The sequence below is a fragment of the Pseudophryne corroboree genome, chromosome 10 (genome assembly GCF_028390025.1).
Source record: "Pseudophryne corroboree isolate aPseCor3 chromosome 10, aPseCor3.hap2, whole genome shotgun sequence".
NCBI lineage: Eukaryota > Metazoa > Chordata > Amphibia > Anura > Myobatrachidae > Pseudophryne > Pseudophryne corroboree.
The window spans coordinates 372,444,699-372,459,370 of NC_086453.1; the positions used below are offsets into that span (position 1 = coordinate 372,444,699).

General features: G+C 47.1%; 1 protein-coding gene across 7 annotated transcripts in view; it reads left to right on the forward strand.

Moving 5' to 3' along the window:
• Nucleotides 1–14,672, forward strand: part of ROBO3 (roundabout guidance receptor 3) — a 510,456-nt gene that overhangs the window by 422,770 nt on the left and 73,014 nt on the right. For all 7 annotated transcript variants that reach the window (XM_063943746.1, XM_063943744.1, XM_063943747.1 and 4 more), the window contains 5 exons: nucleotides 900–1,020; nucleotides 1,356–1,494; nucleotides 1,578–1,705; nucleotides 7,791–7,915; nucleotides 10,839–11,010. In XM_063943746.1, coding sequence (XP_063799816.1) covers nucleotides 900–1,020; nucleotides 1,356–1,494; nucleotides 1,578–1,705; nucleotides 7,791–7,915; nucleotides 10,839–11,010 — 685 coding nt within the window. The remainder of the gene's footprint in view (nucleotides 1–899; nucleotides 1,021–1,355; nucleotides 1,495–1,577; nucleotides 1,706–7,790; nucleotides 7,916–10,838; nucleotides 11,011–14,672) is intronic.

The window sequence follows — 14,672 nt, forward strand, 5'->3', positions numbered from 1 at the left end:
CCTCACATAAAGGAATCCCATTCCCTCCGGCCAGGACAGCCCTCACGTAAAGGAAGCCCATTCCCTCCGGCCATTACAGTCCTCACATAAAGGAAGCCCATTCCCTCCGGCCATTACAGTCCTCGCGTAAAGGAAGCCCAATCCCTCCGGCCAGGACAGCCCTCACGTAAAGGAAGACCATTCCCTCCGGCCATTACAGTCCTCACATAAAGGAAGCCCATTACCTCCGGCCATTACAGTCCTCACATAAAGAAAGCCCATTCCCTCTGGCCATGACGGCCCTCACATAAAGGAAGCCCATTCCCTCCGGCCATGACAGCCCTCATATAAAGGAAGCCCATTCCCTCCGGCCATGACAGTCCTCACATAAAGGAAGCCCATTCCCTCCGGCCATGACAGCCGTCACATAAAGGAAGCCCATTCCCTCCGGCCATGACAGCCCTCACATAAAGAAAGCCCATTCCCTCCGGCCATGACAGCCGTTACATAAAGGAAGCCCATTCCCTCTGCCATGACAGTCGTCACATAAAGAAAGCCCATTCCCTCCGGCCATGACAGCCGTCACATAAAGGAAGCCCATTCCCTCCGGCCATGACAGTCCTCACATAAAGGAAGCCCATTCCCTCCGGCCATGACAGTCCTCACATGAAGAAAGCCCATTCCCTCCGGCCATGACGGCCCTCACTGGTTCCATGGTCTTGTATGCTACATGTAGTGTCTTCTCCAGCCAGCACTGCTGACCACCGCATCCCTGCACTGCATGACTACCATAGTATCTCCTGTCTGCCCCCTCCCCAATAATGTCCCCCTTATATCCCGTGTTGATTATGAATGTTTGTCTGTCACTATTGGGTCTGCTGCCTCATCTCCCCGAGTTCTGATATCTGTGTACGTTATAGATCCGCGGAGGAAAGCTGATGATTTCCAATACCAGGAAGACAGATGCCGGGATGTACGTCTGTGTGGCGACCAATATGGTGGGAGAGCGAGACAGTGAGCCGGCACAGCTGGTGGTGTTTGGTAAGCCGGGAGCGGTGCAGGGGGCAGCGGGAAGGGCAGATTACACAGAGCTGAAGACACTTGTTAATAGATTGTCCATTAGCGTGCGGCCTTGGCACTGCGTGCGACTCATGATCAGCCCCTTACGCGATGACTGCCCCACCATAGCAGGACATGGCCAACATCTCACAGGCTATTACTTGGACCCCATCGTGTGAAACAACAGTCCTCCTGGGTGTGGATTGCCCTAAGCAGTCCTTGGCTGAGATGAACCGGCGTAGAGTAATCTGTGTGTTGGGGATATGACACGTTGCGTGCCGGGGTTCCCTTTACACCTTGTGTTTTCTCGTTGGCAGAGCGTCCCACATTTGTCAGAAGACCCATAAACCAGGTAGTCTTAGCAGACGACATTGTGGACTTTCACTGTGAGGTCCAAGGAGACCCGGTGCCCACCGCCCGCTGGAGGAAAGAAGAAGGAGAACTGCCCCGGGGAAGGTAAGCTCACTATCTATGTCACCAGTCTTGTTCCGGCCATTTCTATACCTATATACAGTAACTGAGCAGAATGTGGATTGCAGGTATGAGATTCGCAGTGACAACACCCTGCGGGTCTCGCGCGTGACAGCGGAGGATGAAGGAACGTATACCTGTATTACAGAGAACAGTGTTGGCAAATCTGAGGCTTCCGGGTCACTGGGGGTTCACGGTAAGACCCGATCCCAATGTGGTTACCACTTTTATCCTGATTAGATCCCGTCCTTCTCGGCACAACTTCCCTCATGTGCCTTCATCTCCCAGACGTTCCTGACCACACACATCCCACGTGCCACGTCATGTATCCCACCTGTGGATCTGTGCTATTCATTTAGACATCTTTCCTGTATTGTATGTTTAGCGAGAATAGTTCTGTCTTGCACATATGCAGGACTCCCCAGTAGTAAACCCACCCGTGTAACTAGCATGTACTCTGTAAATCTGTATGTGCGTTATTATCACCCTTTAATTCATTTTTGAGTTCTTGTTTTCATGTAATCATTTGACAGCATTTCAATTCAATCAGACTCATCCCATCTTTCTTTTTATTTTTATTCACGTTGTTCCAGTCGGCCCATTCTGTAAGTATCCATTTCACGTCATTCCATGCATGACGGGTGGGTAGCCGGGTGGGTGAGCGGGCGGACGGGCAGGCGGGCATGCTCATCAGATGTTGCTGCATGGTTTTATTCCAGGGTTTGATGCCTCTGAAGACACATCGGGGGTCAGCCTCGGGAATCTCTCCAGCTTTGTGGCCCAGGGTTGATCCCTTCTAAATTTGGAACTTTGCAACAGTAAAAATTAGTATTCTGTTCCGTCCTCAGTGTCGTTGCGATGAACAAGTGGTTGTTATATGCTGCGTGTGCAGGGGAACAGTACAGAGCCTTATTCACAAAACATGGCGTGGTAAAATCTGGGGGGAAACTAAAATATTCTTCCTTACCACTGCCATAGCCAGGCGATCACAGACTGTCCTGTACGTTATAGCCAGGCGATCACAGACTGTCCTGTACGTTATAGTCAGGTGATCACAGACTGTCCTGTACGTTATAGCCAGGGATCGCAGACTGTCCTGTACGTTATAGCCAGGCGATCACAGACTGTCCTGTACGTTATAGCCAGGTGATCACAGACTGTCCTGTACATTATAGTCAGGTGATCGCAGACTGTCCTATATGTTATAATGAGGTGATCGCAGACTGTCCTGTACGTTATAGCCAGGCGATCACAGACTGTCCTGTACGTTATAGCCAGGCGATCACAGACTGTCCTGTACGTTATAGCCAGGCGATCACAGACTGTCCTGTACGTTATAGCCAGGCGATCACAGACTGTCCTGTACGTTATAGCCAGGTGATCACAGACTGTCCTGTACGTTATAGCCAGGCGATCACAGACTGTCCTGTACGTTATAGCCAGGCGATCACAGACTGTCCTGTACGTTATAGCCAGGGGATCACAGACTGTCCTGTACGTTATAGCCAGGCGATCACAGACTGTCCTGTACGTTATAGCCAGGCGATCACAGACTGTCCTGTATGTTATAGCCAGGCGATCACAGACTGTCCTGTACGTTATAGCCAGGCGATCACAGACTGTCCTGTACATTATAGCCAGGCGATCACAGACTGTCCTGTACGTTATAGCCAGGCGATCACAGACTGTCCTGTACGTTACTGTCCTGTACGTTATAGCCAGGTGATCGCAGACTGTCCTGTACGTTATAGCCAGGTGATCACAGACTGTCCTGTACGTTATAGCCAGGTATCACAGACTGTCCTGTACATTATAGCCAGGTGATCGCAGACTGTCCTGTACGTTATAGCCAGGTGATCGCAGACTGTCATGTACGTTATAGCCAGGTGATCACAGACTGTCCTGTACATTATAGCCAGGTGATCGCAGACTGTCCTGTACGTTATAGCCAGGTGATCGCAGACTGTCCTGTACGTTATAGCCAGGTGATCGCAGACTGTCCTGTACGTTATAGCCGTGTTATCGTAGTCTGTCCTGTACGTTATAGCCAGGTGATCGCAGACTGTCCTGTACATTATAGCCAGGTGATCGCAGACTGTCCTGTACGTTATAGCCAGGTGATCGCAGTCTGTCCTGTACGTTATAGCCAGGTGATCGCAGACTGTCCTGTACGTTATAGCCAGGCGATCGCAGACTGTGCTGTACGTTATAGCCAGGCGATCGCAGACTGTCCTGTACGTTATAGCCAAGGATCACAGACTGTGCTGTACGTTATAGCCAGGCGATCACAGACTGTCCTGTACGTTATAGCCAGGGATCACAGACTGTCCTGTACATTATAGCTAGGTGATCGCAGACTGTCCTGTACATTATAGCCAGGCGATCACAGACTGTCCTTTACATTATAGCCAGGGATCACAGACTGTCCTGTACATTATAGCCAGGTGATCACAGACTGTCCTGTACATTATAGCCAGGTGATCACAGACTGTCCTGTACATTATAGCCAGGTGATCGCAGACTGTCTTGTACGTTATAGCCAGGCGATCGCAGACTGTGCTGTACGTTATAGCCAGGGATCACAGACTGTCCTGTACATTATAGCCAGGCGATCACAGACTGTCCTGTACGTTATAGCCAGGGATCACAGACTGTCCTGTACATTATAGCCAGGTGATCACAGACTGTCCTGTACATTATAGCCAGGTGATCACAGACTGTCCTGTACATTATAGCCAGGTGATCGCAGACTGTCTTGTACGTTATAGCCAGGCGATCGCAGACTGTGCTGTACGTTATAGCCATGGATCACAGACTGTCCTGTACATTATAGCCAGGCGATCGCAGATTGTCCTGTACGTTATAGCCAGGCGATCGCAGACTGTGCTGTACGTTATAGCCAGGAGATCGCAGACTGTCCTGTACGTTATAGCCAGGCGATCACAGACTGTCCTGTACATTATAGCCATGCGATCGCAGACTGTCCTGTACGTTATAGCCAAGGATCACAGACTGTCCTGTACGTTATAGCCAGGTGATGACAAATGACATAAAATATAATAATGTTACCGTAGGATTGTCATTGCTCTCTGTAGCTACCGCAGAGCCCCCCCCCCCCCCATTCAGAGTTCTCATCACGGCAGCTCCTAGTGAGTAAATGTGATTGTAGATGTGACACAATTACCGGCCATTTAGGTGTGACAGTACGTGTTTTCATTGTGCTGGCATAGATCCAGTGTCATCAGCAGACTGGGAAGTGCGGGCTGGGAAAGACTGGTATCTTGTGCGACACTTATGTCCTTAGAGAAATAATGACATCTTGGAAAATGTAGGAATAAAGTCAGTAAGGAAAGCAGTATGGTACTTTATGGGTCCATCAGGTGCGTGTTGGCTGTTACACATAGTTGCCTACCCTCCCTCATTCTGCAGGAGACTCCCTGAAACAGCAGCAATCTCCCTCACTCCCTGATTATACCAGCAATCTCCCTGATTGCACCTTACCACCATTATAGCTGTTACATTCTTGGGGGGAAAGAAGAAATCAGAGATATACACATTTAAATAGGATCATCAGCCCCATTTCCCTGCATTGGTTATAAGGCACAATGATCCCTATGGCTACATGTCTTATAAATAAGGATTCTTGTGGCCACTTACAGTATATGGAACCTCTTGTAAAACACGATACACAAATCCTGCAAAATATCAGTGTCTTTTCTTCAACAAGTAGATCTTACTGACTTTGGGGCTCATTTATATTTGGATGTAAGTCATGTTTATGACACACCTCTCCGATGTATCAGTACACGTCTGCGCCGATCGGTGTTACTCTCACAATCTCCCTGAAATACTTTCTCAAAAGTAGGCAAGTATGCTGTTACATTCCCCACATCGCACTTCTCTGCTGAACCCTAGGCCTGGTCCAGGAAGGCTGAATGGGTGTCGATGCCCCTCCCCCATGTATATGTGGGTGGGGCATTGACACCTGATCAATCTGATTCATAAAGACAAAGTGGGACGTCCTGCTTTGGACTGTCCTAGCAGGACCCTCGCCTAACCAGTTTGGTGGCCTAGGTCGGATTCTCCCAATCCCACCACCAAGGATTGTATCTCATCCGCTCACACAGAAACTACTACACTGCAAATTAATGCACTGCCCCATCTGCCCCCTGATGTGGTCACACTGCCGGGGAGTGTTATCTCAATGTCACTGATGTGATAGACATGCGCCTAGGAGCCGCCGGCTGACGTAACCCCCTCCCAGCTGCGGCATTATTGTGGCAATGCCAAAGAAAGGATGGCCTGCAGCACCACTGCCGGTAGCCCGCATCTGCTGGTGGCACAGTGTGTGCTAGGGTCCAGGGAGCAGCACATCCGCACTGCTACAGTTACGCTCCTATAGAACTACATTCTCAGCTTTATGGCAGCGTTATCAGTAAAGACTTGTTACAGAGATACTTTCATCTTTCAGTGACCCTCAGCTGGTTTCTGATCCCTCATAGCACACCGCTTACCATGCACAGCTACTGTACAAATATCACACAACACCCGCACACGGTACTACACAGAGGGCATGATGTTATTAATAATTCCATGGTAAAACCCAGACAGATCCCGGTAATATCCAGACCCCCGCTTTGTCATATTGAAGCCTGGACAACTAATAGGCAGCCAATTTCCTGCCTGTGCCAGCCGGGCTCCTCTTATCAGCAGAGGGACGGGGGGCCCTGATCTCACGTCTCAGGCCCCTTTCAACTCAGCCGCCTTGTTTGAAGTGGGAAAGAAACTGGGGCTGGATAGGAGCACACAATTATCTGACCGGACTTATTAATGCCCCGCAGAGCTCTTTGAAGCCAAGTGCAAGTTTATCAGGAATTAGGTCTCCTCTGAGAGGCTCATCCCCTTGTACATGACAGTTAGTAGCTCCAGCCCACTCCCCCTACCCTTTAATGTCAGTGACCGAGAGGGAAAAGGCCGTAAAATGTACAAATGTCCCTGTTTATTGGGACGTCTCTCACACACAACATGAAGCCAGAATGCTTTTATGAATATTTTAAATGCCCCATTTAAGCATGGACCTTCGGGGAGCCCTTCAGCAGAATGCAGGAATAGAGTCACATCCTTCTACACAAGTGCTGGTAATTAGGGCTGGATGAGACGTCTTCCAGCTGCTTATGGTGGGATATTTACTGTAAGGTTCCTGCGTTACTGCCAGGGATACTATAGCCGCCGTCCCCACAGGTATTGGAGCATTTGCAGTATTGCATAACAAACTGAAGTTCATGTGTAACATTACTGTCACCCACAGATTCTATATTAAATGTACAATAATTCTTCCAGTTACTAATGTGGCCTGAACACCAGCGAGGACCCCTCGCATCGTAACGCTGATCCCAGATATTCAGCTAAAAAGAACAAAACAAATATATTTTATGTTTAGCTCATTATGCTTTCCTGAGGATGATTGCTAGGTGTTGGAACCGTTACCTGGCTCAGGTATCTCCCGTCCTGTCGGTGGCAGGTAGCTTCTTCCTTGCGGGTGGAAGGCCCTGCCCTTCCTGCAGGCTCATACATAGAAGAAATGACTACTTGCAGTACAGATCATTTCTTCTGTGTGTTAAAGGTCTATTTACTAAGCTTTGGATGGAGATAAAGTACCAGTGAATCAGCTCCTAACTGTCATTATTTAAACCCAGCCTGTGACATGGCAGTTAGGGGCTGATTGGCTGACACTTTATCTCCATCCAGGGCTTAATAAATAGACCCCTTAGTGAAATATCTATTTGGGCAGCCCGGGAAAAAGCTGGCATTTGCTGGCAGACGAGGCTCTTGGTATACAGGGGCACAGCGAGACCCTTGTTACTGAAAAGCCTGGATGATTGATCTACAGTATGACTGCATGTTGTGTATGGTTCAGAATAATGTATAACTACGCAAACCGAAATTTGGTGGAGGGGGGGGGGGGGGGGGGTCTTAATCTTTATAACTCTAAATAATTTTCTCCATCTATCATCTCTTGCAAACCTATTTCCTTGCTAGTGTATTCTATGTATAATGGATCTGTGTGTGGAGTGTTTTGCTGGGATACCGCAGCCAATTTCTTCTTCATTAGGAACACATTAGTTGAAACTGTTATTGATCGCATGTCGGGGTATTTATTTCCTGATGACGGATGGCATGGCTGCCATGTATAGAACACGCGTAACATGTGGGATGACAGGTTGAACCAGCAGCCGCGTATACGTCTTGTCCTGTCTTCTTAAAGTTTCATTCAATTCCAGTCCCACCCCAGCTGGTGACCCGACCTCGAGACCAGATTGTAGTCCAGGGGCGCACAGTGACCTTCCAGTGCGAGACCAAGGGGAACCCACCACCAGCTGTGTTCTGGCAGAAGGAGGGTAGTCAGGTAAGTTGGCATTTTGTTACGTGGATTACAGACTGGATGGATAAATCACAGTCAGTTGTTATACACAGTGTTTTATATTACCACAAACAGTGCAGATATTATAAATGGGGCGTAACACAGCAACCAGTCAGGTATTTCCATCAGTCTAGTCCAAATGAAAGTTCACTTCTTATGTTGCCTAATTGTGAAACAATAAGTACGAGTTACTGGAGAATGCCTGAAATTGCCTGTTGAAACAGAAATGTGGCTGCTACTGTTAGGCTGGTAACTCATTCTCTTTAGCAACCATTGAAATACACTGTTAACTGTACAGTTGTTGCTAAGAGGAGTTCGTTCTTAATAACCTTGCAGCCCTATGGCAGCAACAGTACATTTCAGAGTTTTCAAGAGGATGTTTCAGACATAAGTAATTTCAGGCATGTACTGCTAGTCCATTATTGCCTTGTCTTACAGTCACATGAGTATGGGATCAGCAGGCAAGCTGGGTGTAGGTGACAGGGAGCCCTCTGACCCATGGGAGGTTGTGTTTCGGTCAGGTCACAGAGTAACCACCCAAGAAGCCACTAGATTGAAGTGTTTACAAAAGAAATGTGACCCACTCTTCTCTTGTAGCTAGTAAAGGTCAGGCAGTCACTGGGCTAGTTACCTGGTGCATGAGGCATTAGGCCTGGTCAGACTACGGAGATCTCCTTAAACATTCATTCTTCTATTGGAAAAAAACAACCATCTGTCTTTAATATATTATATTACATTGATTTATTGTTTTATATGATATTTTGCTGAAGTTCGGTCGGTTCCCGGCCCACGTTTCCCTGTCACCTGTCACGTAGCCGATTCTAGTAAAAATAATGAGGTTTCCCATTACCAGGACAAATAAACAGAGCCAGACACATAAACTGGTGGCGGCTGGGCGAGTGGGATTCACCTTTTACTGTCACATACTATAAAGTAAATAACCAGAATGACACAACTCTCCAGAGTAAACGCCAGGTTGTGTATCCAGGCCTAAAGCGCACATAGGGGGGGTGACCTGGTGATTTGCTGACTTGACTGCCCCTCACTGGCCTGCGTCCCCTCGTGTAATGAACCTACTTCATCAACAGACTGGGCCCATGTCAGTAAATAGTGTTTGCTGTGAGGTCCTGCAGCCTTTTGTTGTGTGAGAACGTGGAGGAGAGTGGGATACGGTGGACCTGTGTGTGCCTAACGCTCTCTGCCTCATGGTTTATAAATGGACTGTCATCTGCCTTATGTGCATAGTGGAAGTCTGTCTATTGAATCCCCCAACAATCTGTTTATCAGGATGGGACAGTACAGGGGCGAAAAGAGATTTTCTTTTTCTCTCTCCTTCTCTTTTTCCTCACTTTTTCTCTTTGTCTCTCCTCTTTTTCCTCACTTTTTCTCTTTGTCTCTCCATCTGTCTTTCCTCTCTCTTTTTCTCTTTGTCTCTCCATCTCTTTCCTCTCTCTCTTTTTCTTTGTCTCTCCATCTCTCTTTCCTCTCTCTTTTTCTTTTGTCTCTCCATCTCTCTTTCCTCTCTCTTTTTCTTTTGTCTCTCCATCTCTTTCCTCTCTCTCTCTCTTTTTCTTTTTATCTCTCCATCTCTCTTTCCTCTCTTTTTCTCTTTGTCTCTCCATCTCTTTCCTCTCTCTCTTTTTCTTTGTCTCTCCATCTCTCTTTCCTCTCTCTTTTTCTTTTGTCTCTCCATCTCTCTTTCCTCTCTCTTTTTCTTTTGTCTCTCCATCTCTTTCCTCTCTCTCTCTCTTTTTCTTTTTATCTCTCCATCTCTCTTTCCTCTCTTTTTCTCTTTGTCTCTCCATCTCTTTCCTCTCTCTCTTTTTCTCTTTGTCTCTCCATTTCTTTCCTCTCTCTTTTTCTCTTTGTCTCTCCATCTCTCTTTCTTCTCTCTCTCTTTTTCTCTTTGTCTCTCCATCTCTCTCTCCTCTCTCTTTTTCTCTTTGTCTCTCTTTCGTCTCTCTCTCTTTTTCCTCTTTGTCTCTCCATCTCTCTTTCCTCTCTCTTTTTCTCTTTGTCTCTCCATCTCTCTTTCTTCTCTCTCTCTTTTTCTCTTTGTCTCTCCATCTCTCTCTCCTCTCTCTTTCTTCTCTCTCTTTTGCTCTTTGTCTCTCCCTCTCTCTTTCCTCTCTTTTTCTCTCCATCTCTCTTTCCTCTCTCTTTTTCTTTTTCCTCTCTCTTTTTCTCTGTCTCTCCATCTCTCTTTCCTCTCTCTTTTTCTTTTTGTCTCTCCATCTCTCTTTCCTCTCTCTCTCTTTTTCTCTTTGTCTCTCCATCTCTTTGTCTCTCCATCTCTCTTTCCTCTCTCTTTGTCTCTCTGCTCTCTCTCTTTTGCTCTTTGTCTCTCCCTCTCTCTTTCCTCTCTTTTTCTCTCCATCTCTCTTTCCTCTCTCTTTTTCTCTGTCTCTCCATCTCTCTTTCCTCTCTCTTTTTCTCTTTCCTCTCTCTTTTTCTCTGTCTCTCCATCTCTCTTTCCTCTCTCTTTTTCTTTTTGTCTCTCCATCTCTCTTTCCTCTCTCTCTCTTTTTCTCTTTGTCTCTCCATCTCTTTGTCTCTCCATCTCTCTTTCCTCTCTCTTTGTCTCTCTGCTCTCTCTCTTTTGCTCTTTGTCTCTCCCTCTCTTTCCTCTCTTTTTCTCTCCATCTCTCTTTCCTCTCTCTTTTTCTCTGTCTCTCCATCTCTCTTTCCTCTCTCTTTTTCTCTTTCCTCTCTCTTTTTCTCTGTCTCTCCATCTCTCTTTCCTCTCTCTCTTTCTTTTTGTCTCTCCATCTCTCTTTCCTCTCTCTCTTTTTCTCTTTGTCTCTCCATCTCTCTTTCCTCTCTCTCTTTTTCTCTTTGGCCTTCTCTCTCTTTCTCTTTTTTTTTTAACCTAAATGTCCCTACAGATTGTACGATTTTATGTTTTCAGATACTGCTGTTCCCCAGCCAGCCCCCGCAGACAGTGGGCCGTTTCTCTGTATCTCCCAGCGGGGAACTGACTATAATCGATGTGCAGACGGGAGACTCTGGCTACTACATGTGCCAGGCGATTAGCGTTGCCGGAAGCATCTTGGCGAAAGCTCTCCTGGAAGTGGAAGATGGTAGGAAAGTTTATAAGACCTTTAGATGTATGATTTATAAATAACCTATTTTAGCCATGTGAATACAAGGTGTTGTGTCACTGTCTCTGTCCGACTGTCTTTGGGAAGCCGTGCTGTGATAGGCTCCTTGCCTTCAGGAAGATGGAGAGCCTCAGAAGCATGATAATGCTTATTGGTGGTGGACTGGGCAGTCATCCCATGGTTGGACACGCATAGTCCCTTCTGTCCTGGTTTTGGTGTAACAGTCCTGAATTGTGGACTTTGGTAGGGGCAGAATCTACATGGTGATGGGCGGAGCTTTGATAGATCACTTGTCATTATTTCTCATATATAAACGTTGGGCAGTGTGGATCTGTCCAGTCACATGATGCTGATAATGTGCTTTAGCCAGGTATACCCTTTTCCCCCGACATCTCATATACATATTGCATACCCTTGTCCCCGACCGAGTGCAATACATATTGTATTGTGACCCAGGGCGCCTTTTAAGTTCTGTTGTTCGCAGGATAGTGAACCAAGATCCGTATTTATCCGAACAATCGTTCTGGTTATTGTACAATCAGTAACTTGCTGCACATATCTATCTACCTCATCAGATGCTGCTGCCATGACAACCGTACATTAATGCACTTCCCAACAGAAATGTTTTCTTCAGCCCACAAACTAATATTATATAGAGGCCGATAGCCTGCAGAGGGCTCTGGGGTAAGATCACACCATGCATTATATCAGCTTCCTAGCAGAAGAGATGTGAGACCTCTCCACTGGGGCCCAGCATTCTACATCATAGGGACAGTCCTTGCTGCCCTTCATTCCCCCTTCTCCCTACTCACTGGCTTGCTCACACAACCTCTGCCCTTTCCTTCACTACTTGCACCCTGTTCCAGCCTGAAAACCCTAATCTAGGTCGCCGCTTTGGCCTACCACATTTTCTACACTCTTTCTGGGCTCTTCCCTCCTACCTGGCTCCCCTACCTGTAGCCTCTGTCCTGGACCTTGGACTGTGCCTATTAATTTAAAGTACGTCTTTGGCCTGCCTGTCATCCTGGTATTGATCTTCTTGTACTGAGTTGGATCTGGTCCACTCCGTCCCACCACTGCTTGTAGCCTAGTCCTGCTGGCACAGCTCCCGGCTCCAAGCAAGCTCCGGTTTTCCTCCTCTGCAGCTCACCATTAATGAAGGCCATGGATTGGGCCTAATACTTCTAAATATCCTTCACATCATCTAATTGCCCCTCCATACATCTAATATATACCCAGATTGAGTCTCTACCCCTTCCTAACTCACCATCCACAACACCACCTTCTCCTTGGTTCTTCAAGTCTTGTACGGACATCATCCTCGATTGCAGTTTCTCATCCACTCCCCACATTGTCCCTTACCCACTCCTGTCAGTTTCTTCTCCAGGACATCTCCAGAATTTGCCCCTTTCACACCCTTGACTCTGCCAAAACACTTATCTACTCTCTTGTCTCATCTACTGCATCCTCTTTCTCTCTGGTCTTTTCCTCAAAAACCTCTCTCCTCTTCAATCTCCCCTAAAGGCTGCTGATAGACTGATCTTTCTTTCACTGTCACCCTGGTTCTGTCTACCAGTCCCTCCACTGGCTCCCTGTGTCCGCAGAATCTTGTTTAAACTATTCACACTCACCTACAAAGGTCTTACACCCTTCTACATCTCCAACCTCCTTTCCCTCCACACTCCCTCCAGCCCTTTCTGGTCAGAGGATGACTCAACTGATTACCACCTCTCACTCCTGCCTCCAAGCCTCCTCCTGTGCTGCTCCTTGCCTATGGAAAGCTTTCCCTTGCACTCCCAGACTCTGCTCCAACCTCAATTGCTTCAACTGCTGCCTCAATACTCCCCTAGTCACCCTAGCCTAACAAATCCTTGCCTTAGCCATTCATTCCGTCCTACATCCTGTATGTCCCCATTACTCCCCATATAGAATGTAAGCTCTTGTGCGTAGGGCACTCTCTCTTCTTGTTTCATCCCTCTGCTTAGGCTCACAAACTCAATAGGTGTACACTGTAATAACATGTATGTATATATATATATTTTTATTTTTTTATTTTTTTGTGTGCTTTGTTTGCCCTGTTTTGTATCTTTGCTGTGTACTGCGCTGTGGAAATTTCTGTCGCCTTATAGATGAACTTGTCATTAGAGAATTTTTGTTGTCTATATCCTCTAGAGCAGGGATGGGGAACCTTCGGCCCTCCAGCTGTTGATGAACTACACATCCCATCATGCCCTGCAACAGTTTTAGCATGGCCAAATAGCAAATCTGTAGCAAGGCATGCTGGTATGTGTAGTTCAACAGTAGCTGGAGGGCCAAAGGTTCTCCACTCCTGCTCTAGAGCATAGGTTCTCAAACTCGGTCCTCAGGACCCCACACGGTGCATGTTTTGCAGGTCTCCTCACAGAATCACAAGTGACATAATTAACTCCACCTGTGGACCTTTTAAAATGTGTCAGTGATTAATTAATACACCTGTGCACCTGCTGGGTGACCTGCAAAACATGCACTGTGTGGGGTCCTGAGGACCGAGTTTGAGAAGCACTGCTCTAGAGCTCAGTAATATAATCCTTCCATTATCTGCAGTCGTATATCTGAGAAATCCCGGTATGGGATCTGTATTCCATAAAGTCTCTCTAGACTTCTTATTCTTGCACAAGATCGTGTATCAGATCCTTGCTGAAGGCTCTGGTACATTGAGGGTCATTCCGAGTTGTTCACTCGTTAGTTTTTCTCGCTACGGAGCGATTAGTCGCAAACTACGCATGCGCAATGTTCGCAGTGCGCCTGCGCCAAGTAAATTAGCACAAAAGTTTGGTATTTTACTCACGGCCTACCGAAGATTTTTCATCGTTCTGGTGATCGTAGTGTGATTGACAGGAAGTGGGTGTTTCTGGGCGGAAACAGGCCGTTTTATGGGAGTGTGTGGATAAACGCTGACGTTTCTGGGAAAAACGCGGGAGTGTCTGAAGAAACGGGGGAGTGTCTGGGCGAACGCTGGGTGTGTTTGTGACGTCAAACCAGGAACGAAACTGACTGAACTGATCGCAGTGTAGGAGTAAGTCTGGAGCTACTCAGAAACTGCTAAGAAATTTCTATTCGCAATTCTGATAATCTTTCGTTCGCAATTCTGCTAAGCTAAGATACAATCCCAGAGGTCGGCGGCTTAGCGTGTGCAATGCTGCTAAAAGCAGCTAGCGAGCGAACAACTCGGAATGAGGGCCATTGTCCCAGATTTATCAAGCTTTGGAGAGTGATATATTGTGCAATGATAAAGCACCGACCAATCAGCTCCTAACTGTCATTTTTCAAAGCCAGCCTGTAGCATGGCAGGTTGGAGCTGATTGGCTGGTACTTTATCTCCAGAAGTTGATAAATCTGGGCCATTATGCGGCACAGGATCCGGGCGTTGGCCACTTGCACTTGCCGTTCATTCATTCCACAGTTTGATTGCAAAAAAACCACCAAACACGCATCATCGTTGTAATGAAAGTGATACGTACATTTACCTTCTGGCCAAACGCAAATCTCCAGCCTGGTGCTGTGTCACCTTGTCAGCCTGACAGTGTAACCGTACGTCTTGTGTATAGAGAGAGAAAGAAGTAGTTTTCTTTTATGTCAATTCGGCAACCCGCTGCCCCTTC